Source organism: Hippocampus bargibanti, linkage group LG04, assembly GCF_051943395.1.
Source record: "Hippocampus bargibanti isolate YZ-2025 linkage group LG04, ASM5194339v1, whole genome shotgun sequence".
NCBI classification, from domain to species: domain Eukaryota; kingdom Metazoa; phylum Chordata; class Actinopteri; order Syngnathiformes; family Syngnathidae; genus Hippocampus; species Hippocampus bargibanti.
Window position 1 is genome coordinate 3,890,367 of NC_142737.1, and position 14,010 is coordinate 3,904,376.

At 38.9% G+C, this 14,010-nt stretch overlaps 2 protein-coding genes across 4 annotated transcripts in view; both read left to right on the forward strand.

Annotated features, from left to right (window-relative positions):
• Window positions 1-2,369: 2,369 nt before the first annotated feature.
• Window positions 2,370-5,510, forward strand: LOC148898755 (small serum protein 2-like). Its single transcript, XM_088993612.1, has 4 exons — window positions 2,370-2,438; window positions 3,597-3,681; window positions 5,006-5,111; window positions 5,203-5,510. Exons 1-4 carry the CDS (start codon window positions 2,418-2,420, stop codon window positions 5,330-5,332), a joined length of 342 nt encoding a protein of 113 aa, XP_088849738.1. The 5' UTR covers window positions 2,370-2,417; the 3' UTR covers window positions 5,333-5,510.
• Window positions 5,511-7,869: 2,359 nt separating this feature from the next.
• Window positions 7,870-14,010, forward strand: part of LOC148898756 (calmodulin-regulated spectrin-associated protein 1-B-like) — a 28,038-nt gene continuing 21,897 nt past the window's right edge. For all 3 annotated transcript variants that reach the window (XM_088993609.1, XM_088993610.1, XM_088993611.1), the window contains exons 1-2: window positions 7,870-8,258; window positions 9,554-9,716. In XM_088993609.1, the coding sequence (XP_088849735.1) occupies window positions 9,554-9,716 (163 nt within the window). In that variant the 5' untranslated portion in view covers window positions 7,870-8,258. The remainder of the gene's footprint in view (window positions 8,259-9,553; window positions 9,717-14,010) is intronic.

The following is a 14,010-nucleotide window of genomic DNA, read 5'->3' on the forward strand; positions in this document are numbered from 1 at the left end:
GACAGTAAGGATATAAATAGCAGTTAACCAGCAAAAATTTTAGTTTGCTGACGAAGCCTCTTGGATAAGAAGTGAAACACCTTCAAAGAAGTACAGATGACGGCTGAGGAAACCTTTTCATCGATGAACCACTCCTGTATGACTGAGACACAGACGTATTCCATTTCTCTCTACAGTCTTACATCGGGCACGTTCTAACGACTTAAAACAAAGAGCATGTTTTTTTGTTTGTTTTGTTTTTTAACGTATACAAGCTTGCTAAGAACAAATAACCGTTAGCCAATGTCGAAAGCGCCATTTGATACGTCGTCTTTCTAATAGGAACGGAGCGTGCATGTTGTTTACGTGTCGGTCATGTTTGCCACCTCAGTGTTTGACGACATGCATTTTGTACTGTTTTTTCTTATGATGGGGGGGAAAGGTCATGTTTGAAGGTCATGAAGAAATAAAAAGCTGCATGCAGCCACTTACAGTCAACGGGATTTTAATTTCACGCTTAAATTTCACACTATTACATTTGATCTTTGAAGAGGCTGTAATCACGTTTGAAAGGTGCTTACAAATTTATTGTATTATTATTATTATCATGAGTAATAATAATAACAATAATTATAATAATAATATTACATTTAATAAGTGCCTTTTAAAACTCTCAAGGTCACTTTACAGGATACGTTTCTAGCTGGGTATCTAGCTAGCTATCTAGCTAGCTATCTAACTCACAGGTGTCAAAGTCAAGGCCCGCGGGCCAAATCCGGCCCACCACATCATTTTTTTCGGCCCGCGAAAGCAAATCAAACTTGTTAAATTCCATGATGATTGCTAAAATCTGAGCCAAAATTTCATATTTTTGGATGTCAACCACAATAAAAGTCATTATTCTTGACTTCAGATTTGAAAACGAGTTATTCGTTAATTTGCTGTGTGCTCTATATGTAATATTTGAAGGGATTTAAACATTTTAATGGGTTCACTAAATTCAAGAGGAAACCCTAATTACAATGTGGCCCGCGGCAAAAAATGACTTTGACACCCCTGATCTAACTGGTTATCTATTAGCTATCTAGCTGTTAGCTTTTCTAGCTGGGTATCTAGCTGGCTATTTATTAGCTATCTAGCTATTAGCTTTTCCGGCTGGCTATGTATTAGCTAGCTTTGTATCTATTTGAGTTATTCCGGATTGAGTGAATGCTGGCACATGTGGCTGCCGCTGCTCACCCACAGAAAAAATGTCTCCTGTGACTGTAAAGTGACCTTGAGAGTTTTGAAAGCCGCTTAGAAATGAAATGGATTATTATTATAAATTTGAGATATTGTTGATTTCGTTTTTGTCATTAAATATCAGCAGTAATGTTAATGATAACAAATACAGTAAAGTCTCGTTATCTCGATATTCTCGGGAGTCTGAAAAAATATCGATATAACCGCACTATCGATATATCCGATCCTGCGCGCATGTAATTTTCTCCTTGCATTCATAGAAATAGTATCGTAATAAGCGGTACTATCGATATAACCGATATCGATATAACGAGACTTTACTGTATCGCTACTCGTAAAAAGCCAAGTCGACCACCGAGAAAACAAGTCCCTGCGAAAAGTCTCGAAGAAACAACAGTTCTGAGAAGACAAGTTCCGGTTAAGCGGAATTTTATTTTGAAATCAGTTAAATGAAACATTTTACTTCGAATGACTTCTACTGAGCGCATTTTACAAAGATTCCACCGCATATAGCTATATTTTACGTTTTAAGACTCGCGATTAATATTCCGGAAGTCTTGTTTTCCAGTTGGTGACGATGCCTGACGTCACGGAGGGAACGCCCCTGACCGAGACAGCGACACACAATGCATTTTGGGTACTTTTTTTGGTCTGAAAACTTCGTGTTGATCCGTGTTGATGGCGAAATAAGACGGAAACCGCATAAATAACGCGATGGTGAATCGTTGTGTGTTGCACCAAGACTACTATTTGATACTAGTTGACACACGTTCCCAGCAGACAAATCAGCTCATTTCCAACGGAGCTTTGCCGCCATCTTGTGCATTATCTGGGACGCTACATTGGAGTCCTGACGGCTCAAAATGACACGGACGGAATGACTTCTTTAATCGATTGCAAACATGTATGCTTTCCTCTTCAGAACTATTTGAATTATATTCATAACTGGATACGTCACAAGAAAGCATCTTCTATAAAACGTTTTTCTGATGTCAGTTAGAAAACAAAAAATGGTGTCGGTTGTCCTTTAAATCTCATAATATCTTATTGCCAAATAGGCTTCACATAAATGATGCCTTTATTGACATAAAGAGGTAGTGACCGGAATCCCACCCCCTGACTTTGCCCCCCTCCCATGTACAGTATAAATCTTCAACTGTCCTTGACTTTTAGGACCCGAGCCTCTCTCCTGTTTCATGATACTTGTTGCAACAATGGTGAGTTTGATTTGTGAAAGTCTTCAGCATGAGTGTTTGGATGATTCTTAGTAATCACATTTTCTGTCTGCCCAAGATAATACACACAACTGTGTTCTACTGAGATACACTTTGCATCGTTTGCTATTCAAAATATGGTTGTATTAACTGATTATATTATTTCCACTATGTAGCAGCTCATAGTTAATATTTGCATGTCGGTCTGTATATTGTTGGACATGTGAAAAATGTGTGTGTGTGTGTGTATATGTGTGTGTGTGTGTGTGTGTGTGTGTGCGTGTGTGCGTGCGTGTATGTGTGTCTGCGTGCGTGCGTGCGTGTGTGTGTGTGTGTGTGTGTGTGTGTGTGCGTGTGTGTGCGTGTGTGTGTGTGTGTGTGTGTGTGTGTGTATGTACACACACACACACACAACCCCTAACAAAATAAAGTCTGCCATCTCTCTTTCTTTTTTATTTTGCAAATGTCCCCATTGTGGGACGAATAAAGGATTTCTGATTTTGATTCTCTATCACTCTCCATATGTCAAAATCAGCCCCTCTCAAAATTTTATTTTGTAATCTAATATCTGTATTTTACAGCAATATTTCAGATCTTTTTTAATACTGTTTTTTCCCCATTTTTATGGGGCTAAACAGATATTTTTTCATTGATTTTATTTTATTTTTTAATTTACTATATATATATATATATTATTTTGTTATTATTTATTCTTTTATTTTATTATTTTTGTATTTTCTATTTTTTACTATATTTATTTATTATTTATTCTTTTACATTAGATTTTATTATATTTTCTATATTTTTACTTTATTTATTCTCTTACGATAGATTGTATTATATTTACCTTTTTTACTATATATTGTATATATATTTATTATTTATTATTAGTAGTAGTAGTATGTAATTAATATTATTTTATTTTATATGATTTTTATATTTTCTATATTTTGTCTATATTTATGTATTATTATCTATTATGTTACTTCCGGGTTGAGTGAACGCTAACGCGTGTGGCTGCCGCTGCTCACACGCAGAAAAAAAATATCCTGTGACTGTAAAGTGTCCTTGAGAGTTTTGAAAGGCGCTTATAAATGAAATTTATTATTATTATTATTATTAAATGTCATAAATTATTTTTCTTAACACCTTTTTTGTTAGAGGACCTACCTGTGTTTGGCTTTAGTGCTGTTAGCGGTGCTGTCACTGGCAAACGGACACTGCTATCCCATCGAAGTGGCCGAAGGTACAGTACGACACTGTAAATCAGGGGTGTCAAACTCATTTTTTTTTTTTGCCACGGACTACATTGTAGTTATGGTTTCCGTTATGAATTTGTGGAAGCCATTCGAATGTTTCATCTCCTCCACATATTACATATAGAGCGCACCACAAATTCACGAATAACTACTTTTCAAATCTGACGTCAAGAATAATGACTGTTATTGTAGTTTACATCCAAAAATAGGACATTTTGGTTAGGATGTTAGCAAGCATCGTGGAATTTTACAAGTTTGATTTGCTTTTGTGGGACGAAAAAAATCACGTGGCGGGTAAGATTTGGCCCCCGGGCCTTGACTTTGACACCTGTGCTGTAAATTTTGATTTCTCAATTTTCACAAACTCACTTGAATTGTTTTCCAATGTCTTTGGGGGTGCTTATGGGACGTCCACTTGCGCTATTTACGTATTTTGACAGGCACTGGAGCAACTTTGTAACTCCACTGCGTCAACACCGGCTTATGTCCATTACGATTAGCGCATTAATGCTACATGAACCGCGTCACATATGGCATCTGTTAAAATAGCTAAAGAAACAAATTTCGTTAAACAGCAATTAAAACTGTTCGTTTTCCTTCCGCGCTTTTAACTTTCGTCGTCTGTAATCTTTCATTATCGATATCTAGCGATAATCACTTTTGCATTTGTTTTGGTGCGTTCCAAAGTCGTGGGAGAGGATATTTCGGGCTTTTCCGTGATTCACCGGAAACTGCCGAAATGGCTCTCATCGAATATTCATTTACCCATGATGCATTGTATTATTTACATCGAACATGGCGTATGGTTGTAATATGGAGCGTTCGAACGTGACTGTCATTAAAGAATCTGTTTTAAATTAGATATCTAGCGTTAATCACTGTTGCATTTGTTTCGGTGCGTTCCAAAGTCGTGGGAGAGGATATTTCGGGCTTTTCCGTGATTCCCCGGAAACTGCCGAATTGGCTCTCATCGAATATTCATGTACCCATGATTCATTGCATTATTTACATCGAAAATGGCGTATGGTTGTAATATGCAGCGTTAGAGCATTACTAAAACTTTAAGACATTTAAAACAGGCAGAAAACAAGCATTCTCGTTTTTTAAGAAACGCACGAATAAGTCTGCGGTTGGTAGTGACAATTCGTCGCAGCAATCTGCTGTTAATAATTCGAATTTAGTGGCTAGTGGGAATCATTTCAAAATTGTTGAGGCATATTGGAAATCTTCAAAGCAAATAAAATTGTTTAAGTAAAAAATATCGTGACAAAATAAAATGTCATTTACATCATTCTTTCTCCCCATGCGTAGGTGAAGCACAATGCTTGGATCCGTCGGACAACGTATGGCATCGGGTGGGAACAACTTGGAGGAACAGTGAATGTATGGATTGTTCCTGCAGCGGTTGTTGCTCTTCGTAAGTTGAACCGTAACCTGTTTTTGTGTTTTTATCTCTTGTTTGGAAAAAAAATCCACTCGTTTATTTAGGATGCCCTGTTTATTTGCAGGTACAGCGTTCCCACGGGCCTCCCTGATTACTGCGTAGCTCTGTTTGACAAAGCGGTGTGTGAATACAAAGTGTACCAAAGGAATGACCTGTCGATTGAATGTCCAGTTTTGAGCGGCGTAGGAAAGTGACAGGACGACGGGATCGCTCACACCTCGTAAAACTACAAGAATAGTGATATTTGTGTCATACTATACACAGGCGAGTATATTTACTGAATTTATGGCAGGTGGAGATGATAAAATGTGGAAATGACTAAAACTGATTGTTGGATGGATGTTTTCAGTCTAATAAAGATGCCAAAAGGAATCCCCAATGACTATGTGGCTGTATTTTATAAACTACAGTGGGACCTCTGTTTACGAACACCTTGCCTTACGAATTTTTCGGTTTACGAACGTTAAATTGATGAAAATTAAACCTTGGCATACGCACTACTTTTCCGGATACATATGGAGCGCCGCCGCACCACGGCTGGCGGAGTAATCTTCGGCGGAAGAACACCAAACCACACGACCGAACACCGTCACAGCCGGCCTACCTTTCCACACCCCCTTTGTCTGAGTGCACACGTCGTTCATCTTCAAGGATTTATCACGGATACTTTTGCTGTTATGGGACAGAAAAAGACCCCACCGTAGGCTCGTGTTCAGCCGAAGAAGACACAAAACAAAATTACAGTCGAGGAGAAGAAGGAGATCATTGAGAAACACGAACGAGGTGTGCGTTTGTCTGACTTAACTGCCCAGTAGCAATATGCTAAATCCACCATTGCTACCATCCTTCGCAACAAAGCGGCTATTAAAGGTGCGTGTGTTGCTAAAGGTGTTTCCGTGCTATCAAGGCATTGGTCTCAGGCAATAGAAGAGGTTGAAAAATGTCTGTTAATTTGGATTAACGAAAAGCAGCTAGTCGGCGACAGTGTGAATAAAGCAATTATATCCGAGAAAGCACGGCAAATTCACTCTGATCTTGTCATGCGGCAACCTAGAAATTCACAGTTTATTGATGATTTTAAAGCTAGCAACGGATGGTTGGAGAACTTTAAGCGCCGTACAGGGATTTACTGCGTTACTCATCATGGTGAGACAGCCAGTTCTACAGTAAAGCTGCAAGCGATCATTCCTCGAAATGGTGAAAGAAGAAGGCTACGTTCCTGAGCAAGTATTTAATGCAGATGAGACCGGCCTTTTTTCCAAAAAGATCCCTAACCGGAATTTCATAACACAGGAAGAGAAGTCTGAACCCCATTCAATCAAGCCATCAACGACCATCACAAAGGTAAACAAACGACTTTATTATTAAGTGCAGTGTATTTCTTTCATTACAATACTATAGCACATTTATTATACATAGAATGAGGTATATTGTTTGTTGTTTTAAGACTTATTTAGTTGAAAATTATATTTTATGGAGACATGGGAACTGATTATTCTCATTTTAATGGTTTCCTATGGAAAAAAATTTTTGGGATACACACTTTTCGCCTTACACACAAAATGCACAAGAGAAATGAACGACTATTGAGGATTGGTGTATTAGTTTAGTAGGTAAGTGATAACGCAATGAGTAGAAAATTATTCCACACAAAAACAATGCAATATAATTCCGAATGCATATGGTATTTTGCACTAATGTTTTTACAATTTAAGGAAGACTATTGCTGAAAAAAGGTCTAATGTGTGACGTTGTCTGTTTTTGGACATAAAAAGGTCATGACCACTAGTTTACCAACCTTGACATTATCGTATTTAATTCCAAAGGTTCTTCGACTATCGTTCGCTGTCCTGAATTTTGACAATGACCTTTTTTTAAGACATGTGACACACTTTGTTGCTTTTCTCATTTCGTGATACAACTTGGGATGCTAGATTTGCTTCAAAAAAGGTTAAAAAGCTGTACTTTATGAATTGATTCTCTGCGTATTCTATTATCGGTCACTAGGGGGTAGCAACATTACTCTTTGCCATTACCTTCCTGTGTCTCCGTCATCGCGTATTCTATTTTTGTTCTAGGATATTCGGGTTAACTTATTTTTCCACTTGTACGTTGGTTTACAATGGAAAGAAGTGGAGTTAAGACAAATATTCTGTTGTGTCAGTTGTTGCGACTGTGGAAGAAATTGATTTACTTCAGTCGATGTGAATGACAGTGTGAGTCAGTACGAATTGTCTATGAATACATGTACAGTATACCATTTCGCCAACAGTATAAGAAAGGTAATCATATAATGTATGCTTTTGTGTTCACAAGTGAATGGTTCCAAGACAATACTACGACTACTACTACTACGACGATGATGAATAATAATAATAATAATAATAATAATAATAATAATAATAATAATAATAATAATAATAATAATAATAATAATAATAATAATACGTCTGTAATCTCTCAATCGTACAGGAGTGGTCCATCGATGAGAAGGTTTCTTCAGCCGTCATCTGTACTTTTTTGAAGGTGTCGGACAGTACAGCCTCGCTTCCGCTTTTTTCCTCTTTCGTCTCCAACAACTGCATGAAAACGGGTAATAAACACGAATACAAGCCAGCACGTGAGTGTAATGTAACATAATCGTGATATGATGGATGAGTTTGAGCCCGTTTGATTAATCACGCATGCGCAGTCGACATTGTGATCACTTTTTTTTTCCCGGTGGCGGAGCGCGAACGCCCTCCTGGTTTACTGCTTGTGTTTTTTTTCCTCTCCCCCGTGTTCAATTTCTGCGCCGTCATTTTACACATCGCATATTTTTTTTAGCACCCCAAAGGTGCCATTTTTGAACGCGCCTCTGTTTTACCTGCTTTGCTGTTGTTTATCATCGTGCATATTGACAGCGGTGTCGCTGTCAATAATAAGGCCGCGAATGGGGTGTTGTTGCTGGGAGACCATTCTGACTCGCCTCCCCTGTTAGCAGCATTAGCTGGCGGCTACAATGTGCTGCAGGCGGCGGGGACTTTTCTACGCAGCGGTCCACTGGAAAGCAAGGCGGGTGTTTGGTTGATTATTAACCTCGTTTGGATCGAAGGGTGACTTTGAGCTCCATATTTCAAGGTAAAACGAGGCTGTATTTTTGTAATATAGAACACGCTAACTAGCTAGCTTGGCTAGCTTGCCGTGCATTTGCATGCATGCCTTTTAGCTAATTGGGTTGCTAGCTAATTGCTGTATCGTCGTTAAAAAGACAGATCGACGTCCACGTTTCAGAATTCACCGTGAAGTACAAATGCTTATAAGCGTGGTTGAATTCGTTCTGTGGCAATGACAGCCTGCTCGCCATAGCTAGCATTGGGTCGTTCATGTTAATATTCACGCTGGCTTGTGTTTTCGCTACAGTTAATGGAAATTGTTTAGACGATTGTGAGACTATGGTATGATCTTACATTTGGGCAAGTGTGCCCAAAGGAATATTGCATTGCATCGCATCACACGGTTTCCAATGATTGTTTTTTTCCTCACGTACTCCACGTTTTACGGGTAGATTTGTCGAGTTTCTTGAGACTTTACATTGTTTCTTGTCCTTTTTACACAACTTAGCTTTTCCCCGAAAAAAAATCAAATAAAGAAATACTCTGGCCCTCTAGAACCACCTTCATAACCAATGTTAGAATGTAGTGGTAACATTATTGACAATTAGAACATTTACAATACAATACATATTGATTTATATAGCGCTTTAACAACAGCTGAAGCTGTAACAAAGTGCTTAACTATCATATACAGGAAATATCAAGTGTGAATCTTGCTGAATCAAATGCCAAAGAGTACACGTGAGTTTTGTGGTGGTGATGGAGAATAAGAACATGTGTGACTCGAATACACAATTGAAGCACAGACAACCTGGGGTCAATCAGGGGTCAACAGACACAGTTTGTTAAACTGTAATCTTCATCTAGGAGATCTGGCCTTGGACAGAATTTAGGACTTGGGAAACTCCTTTATCACAGTAGCAATTTTCGACCTAACTTTTTAGCTCATTAGTCAGGTTACAAATTTATCAGTTCACGGAAAAGACAATGTTATATTGCTTACAGCTGTTCGTGCTTAGAACTCAAGAGGTGTAGTATTCTAATCAAGAAAACTATGTTTTACTAATGTATCACTTTAATTTGCATATACTCTCAATAAATACTATAGAGGGCTATAGAATTCAGACGTCTGTCATAAATGGCTGCGTCTCCTGTCAATCTTTCTGGTTTCGAGTCTTTGTCCACAGTGTCCGATCGAACATCTCTGACAGGCGGGTATTAAAGATGGGCAGCATTTAAATTTAAACACAACTAAATCACCTGTACTTGCATCATGAAGTATGTCCAGCATAACTAATAACATTGTTTTATTCCCAAAAGATGGATGTTGATTTAAGTGCCGGGGACGCAACAAGAAGAAAGGTGGATTTTACTGGATCTGCAGAAGCCACCATGGATGTTATCCCCTTGGAGATGTATGACTCTGCCAGAGCCAAAATAGCTGCCAACCTACGGTGGCTATTTGCTAAAGCCTACGGCATTGGTGAGTATTTCCGTTGGCTTCCATTGAACTGTAATTGGCATTTAGAATGTGTTTTCACGTGCTTTTTTTTGTCCTCACAGGCTTAAAACTATATTGAAATAGACCAAATGGTGCAAATGATTTTTACGTTTATTGTAGAAGTGTCACTTTAGCATTTACAATTACATGTAACAGATGTTTAGTCTGATGTCATACTTATTTTTTATTCCGGTGCTTTGGTGTTGGTTCAATAGAAACACTTTTTTCTCAAGACACTTACAGTCAGCAGTATATGTAGAGCTTTGCTGTTGTAACATTGACAGCCAGAGTCTAAAGGCAGAATGTATTTGTGCGCTACAGCTAACACTAAATACCTTTTTAACATCCAACGTCTGGCTGGCAATACCATTTTCAGCCTTGTGACATGGCCAGAGGAATTTCTTCTAAATTGGGTTAAGGATTACGTCACAGTTGGACTTTTGTGCGATGTAATTAAAGTGGGGGGAAAAAAAATCCAGGTCCAAATTGAGGCGCACCGGTTTGTGCCATTGTTACAAAATGTCAATACACGGCATTTGGTGCCTCAACATAACCAATTTTGGTTTTAAATCCGAAAGCTGTTGGATCTAAATTGAGAAACTAACCAATTCAGGTTGTGGATGGCAAACTACAGACGCTCCCCAACTTACGAACGAGATACGTTCCGAACGGTCGTAAACTGAATTTGTTCGTAAGTTGCTTTGATGCTATATTTTGTATGGAATGTATGTTTAAAGGACTACCAACATCACTTTTTTGTTTCCTAACTGACATCAGAAAAACGTTTTATAGCATCTAAAATACCCAAAACATGCAGTATGATATTTTTAGTCAAATGCAAAGCACCAATAAAAATGACTTAAAGTGTCCAAAACAATGAACCCGGAAGTGGCCAGTTTCAGAAGGTCCCGCCCCCTTGTTCGTGGCGTCACCCCAGGACGTCTTGTCTTGCCTTGCTGGAGAATCAAAACAATGGCTTCAGATTCGGAGAATATGCTTTCTTGTTACTCATCCAGTTATGAATATGATTCAAATAGTTCTGAAGAGGAAAGCATCCATGTTTGCAATCAATTAAACAATGTATTCCATGCCATTTTGAGGCAATAGGTGGGGGAAATGTGGCACTAAAAAGAGGCAGAAAATGGCGACAAAGCTCAGTGTAAGGAATTAATCAGCCTGATTCCACAGGCTGATTAATTCCTTACATGGAGCTTTGTCGCCCTCTTCTGCCTCTTTTTGGTGCAACATGAAGTTTTCAGACCAACCAAGTACAGCAAAATGTATTGACGTGATGGAAGGACTGCTACAATGTCTCCTTTTTTCGGTCAGGGGCGTTCCTTCAGTGACGTAACGTGAGGACTCGTCACCAACTCAAAAACAAGACTTCCTGAATGTTCAGCGCGAGTCTTAAAACGTAATACATAGCTATATGCGGTGGAATCTTTGTAAAATACGCTCAGTAGAAGTCATTTGAAGCCATTTTACAAATTATGGACACAACTTGTCCGGAGACGTCGGTTGTCCTTTAAGGCTTGTATAAGCAACATGTATTGGTTTGTACAAAAAAAAAACATTTAATAAAATATATGCTCTATAAAGATATGTACATGTACAACTGGAGAGAATACTACATATGTTTCGACAAAAATTTTCGTCTACGCCGTTGTTTGTGACTCAAATGTTTGTAAGTAGGGGAGCGTCTGTATACATGAAAAGTAAGATGTTCATCCATCCGTCAATTAAAATCGTTTCAGGGTAGGAGATGGCTAACGATGCACACCGGGATTTCGCTCAATTAGAGCACAAAAGCCTTCCCTTGGAATTTAATTGATCCTCGGGTTGGTGGTCTCCTTTGGGAACTTAATATCCACACATTGGTGGCTCATGTGGCGTTTTGTAAATTTTATTAGTCATCATTACGTTTTTTTTAAACAAAATCGAGCAGCATCGCATTCAGCAATTTCGGTTAGGGACAAAATACTAATATCCGATGGTGCGTAGGGTAATGTGACACTCAAAACCAAGTACCGTGTCACTCGTATTTGAGTGTTTGCTTATTCATATTGTCTGCACGGCCCCTCAGGCTGCCACAGCTGCTCCCCGAGCCTGAGTGGCAGACGGCCAGACACGGCGGTCAGGCACAATGTGCACCTGTCACACTCCAAGCCGTTTTGCTTGTACTCTGCTTGTGCTACTTAACACGCTCAGCTAACTCTCATGCAGCTCATCTCGTGCTCACCGCCCCGTCCGCGATGAGTAGCTACACTTAAAGTTCAGCGTTCGTCCTAATGGGATCAGAAAGACGAAGGTTCAGCTGCCGCACGATGTCATCGTCTGTAGAATTAAGTGAAACGTGAACACTTTCTCTGTCGAGACTTTTCTTGACCAGTTCTTTCCAGTGTTTTTGAATTACAGTGATACCTTGGCTTATGAACTTAATTGGGTCCCAGACAGAGTGTGTAAGGCGAAAAGTGTGTATCCCAAAACATAATTTCCCATAGGAAACCATTAAAATGATAATAATCAGTTCCCAGGTCCCCATAAAACATAATTTCCTACACTACACAATATACAGTAAAGTCTCGTTATATCGATATTCAAGGGAGTCCGAAAAAATATCGATATAACCGGGACTATCGATATATCCGACCCTGTTTGCATGTAATTTTCTCCGTGCGTGCATAAAAATAGTATCGATATAACCGGGACTATCGATATATCCGATATCGATATAACGAGACTTTACTGTATATAATATATATTTCATGTATAATACATTGGCTATGGTATTATAATTAAAGAAATGAACTGTACTGTATAATAAAGCCGTTTTATTTACCTTTGTGATGGTCGTTGATGACTTGATGGGATGGAGTGGCCGGTTTCATCAGTGTTAAACACTTAATGACAAACGTAGCCTTCTTCTTTCACCATCTTGAGGAATGATCCCTTGTAGGTGCTTTCTCTGCGATAATTTTACCTAGTTCTTCATCAATTGTCTTGTGTTTACATTGACTTACGACCGAGTTCCGTTCCGTCAAAATGGTCGTACGTCAAAATTGTCGTAAGTCGAAATCCATTCAAAATGTTGAAGAGAGACTCGAAGGCTAAATAACTTGCAAACTCCCCCCTGTGGTGCCATCACACGATTGCTGTGCGAGTGTGAGATGCTGGCTGGCTGGCCAAAATTGTCGAACATGTTGCCGACCTGCTAGCGCGTTGCAGTGCCAGGTGTGGAATTAAATTTTTAAAAATGGAGGTCGTGGTCGTAAGTACAGGTGGTCGTAAGTTGAGCTGGTCGGATGTTACCTGTATATGGAAAAAGTTCAAAAGCGCGCCTTATACAATGGAGAATATGGTACACATACAAACACACATATAAATATAACAAAATATGGCACAGGAGCAAATTTGGGCCATTTATCTTGATTTATAAATCAAGAACTTGAAACACTCAACAGTATAAAATGTCCATTTTACTTGTGTGGTGGTAGACTAAGTACTTCCAAGCAGAAGATTCCATATTGATTCCTGGGTTGCATTAGCAAAAGAATGTGATGCTGAGATTCAGCAGTACGCATCGATCAATGCGTTTTAAATGGAAAAAAGATGCTCACTGTCGTGCTGAAAAAAAGTTTTTTCAGAGCTATTTTGAGTACAACCATTTGTTTAGGGCACACTGAAGTCCAGCGCTTTGCACCAGCTCCTTATAAGGTCACAACGTCTGGATTTGATGTGACTTCACCTCCACACAAATGGAATCACTTGAGGCTATGCGTGCATGCAAGCTGAAATCACGTCTCTTGAGTTGCGAAACATGCGCTTGTAAATTTTAATCTGACTAAAACAAAGTGAGATGTGAACAAATACAGTGATACTCAGTTTACGAACGCCGAGGCTTACATACTTTTCGGTTTATGAATGTTAAATTTATGAAAATTTTACCTTGGCATACAAACTATTTTTTGGGATACACACGGACCTACCACAATGAGTGATGTGTCGTTCGCGAACGAGCCTGTTCTCCAAAAAAGAAAATGGCTGCTGACATTTTTTTTGTCCTAAAACAATGAAATTTGGACTCGTTTCAACTTTGATAGTTCAAAGGCAGAATGGAGACCGCAAGGTTAAAATTCCCATCAATCAGGCTCCACAAATAACCCGTACTAGCCATCAGTTCAAATGGAAATGAAAAGACAAGCAAGGGAACCAGATATTAATGTTACTAGTGTGTCTGCTTGCATCTGTTGCTGTTGTCACAACTTCCAAGATGTAC

Bases quoted from the DNA above. Each gene is read 5' to 3' on its own strand.
- LOC148898755 (XM_088993612.1), top strand. From the start codon at position 2,418: ATGATACTTGTTGCAACAATG. The intron at 2,439-3,596 runs GTGAGTTTGATT...CTTTTTTGTTAG, and splicing joins TGATACTTGTTGCAACAATG to AGGACCTACCTGTGTTTGGC. The intron at 3,682-5,005 runs GTACAGTACGAC...CCCCATGCGTAG, and splicing joins TCCCATCGAAGTGGCCGAAG to GTGAAGCACAATGCTTGGAT.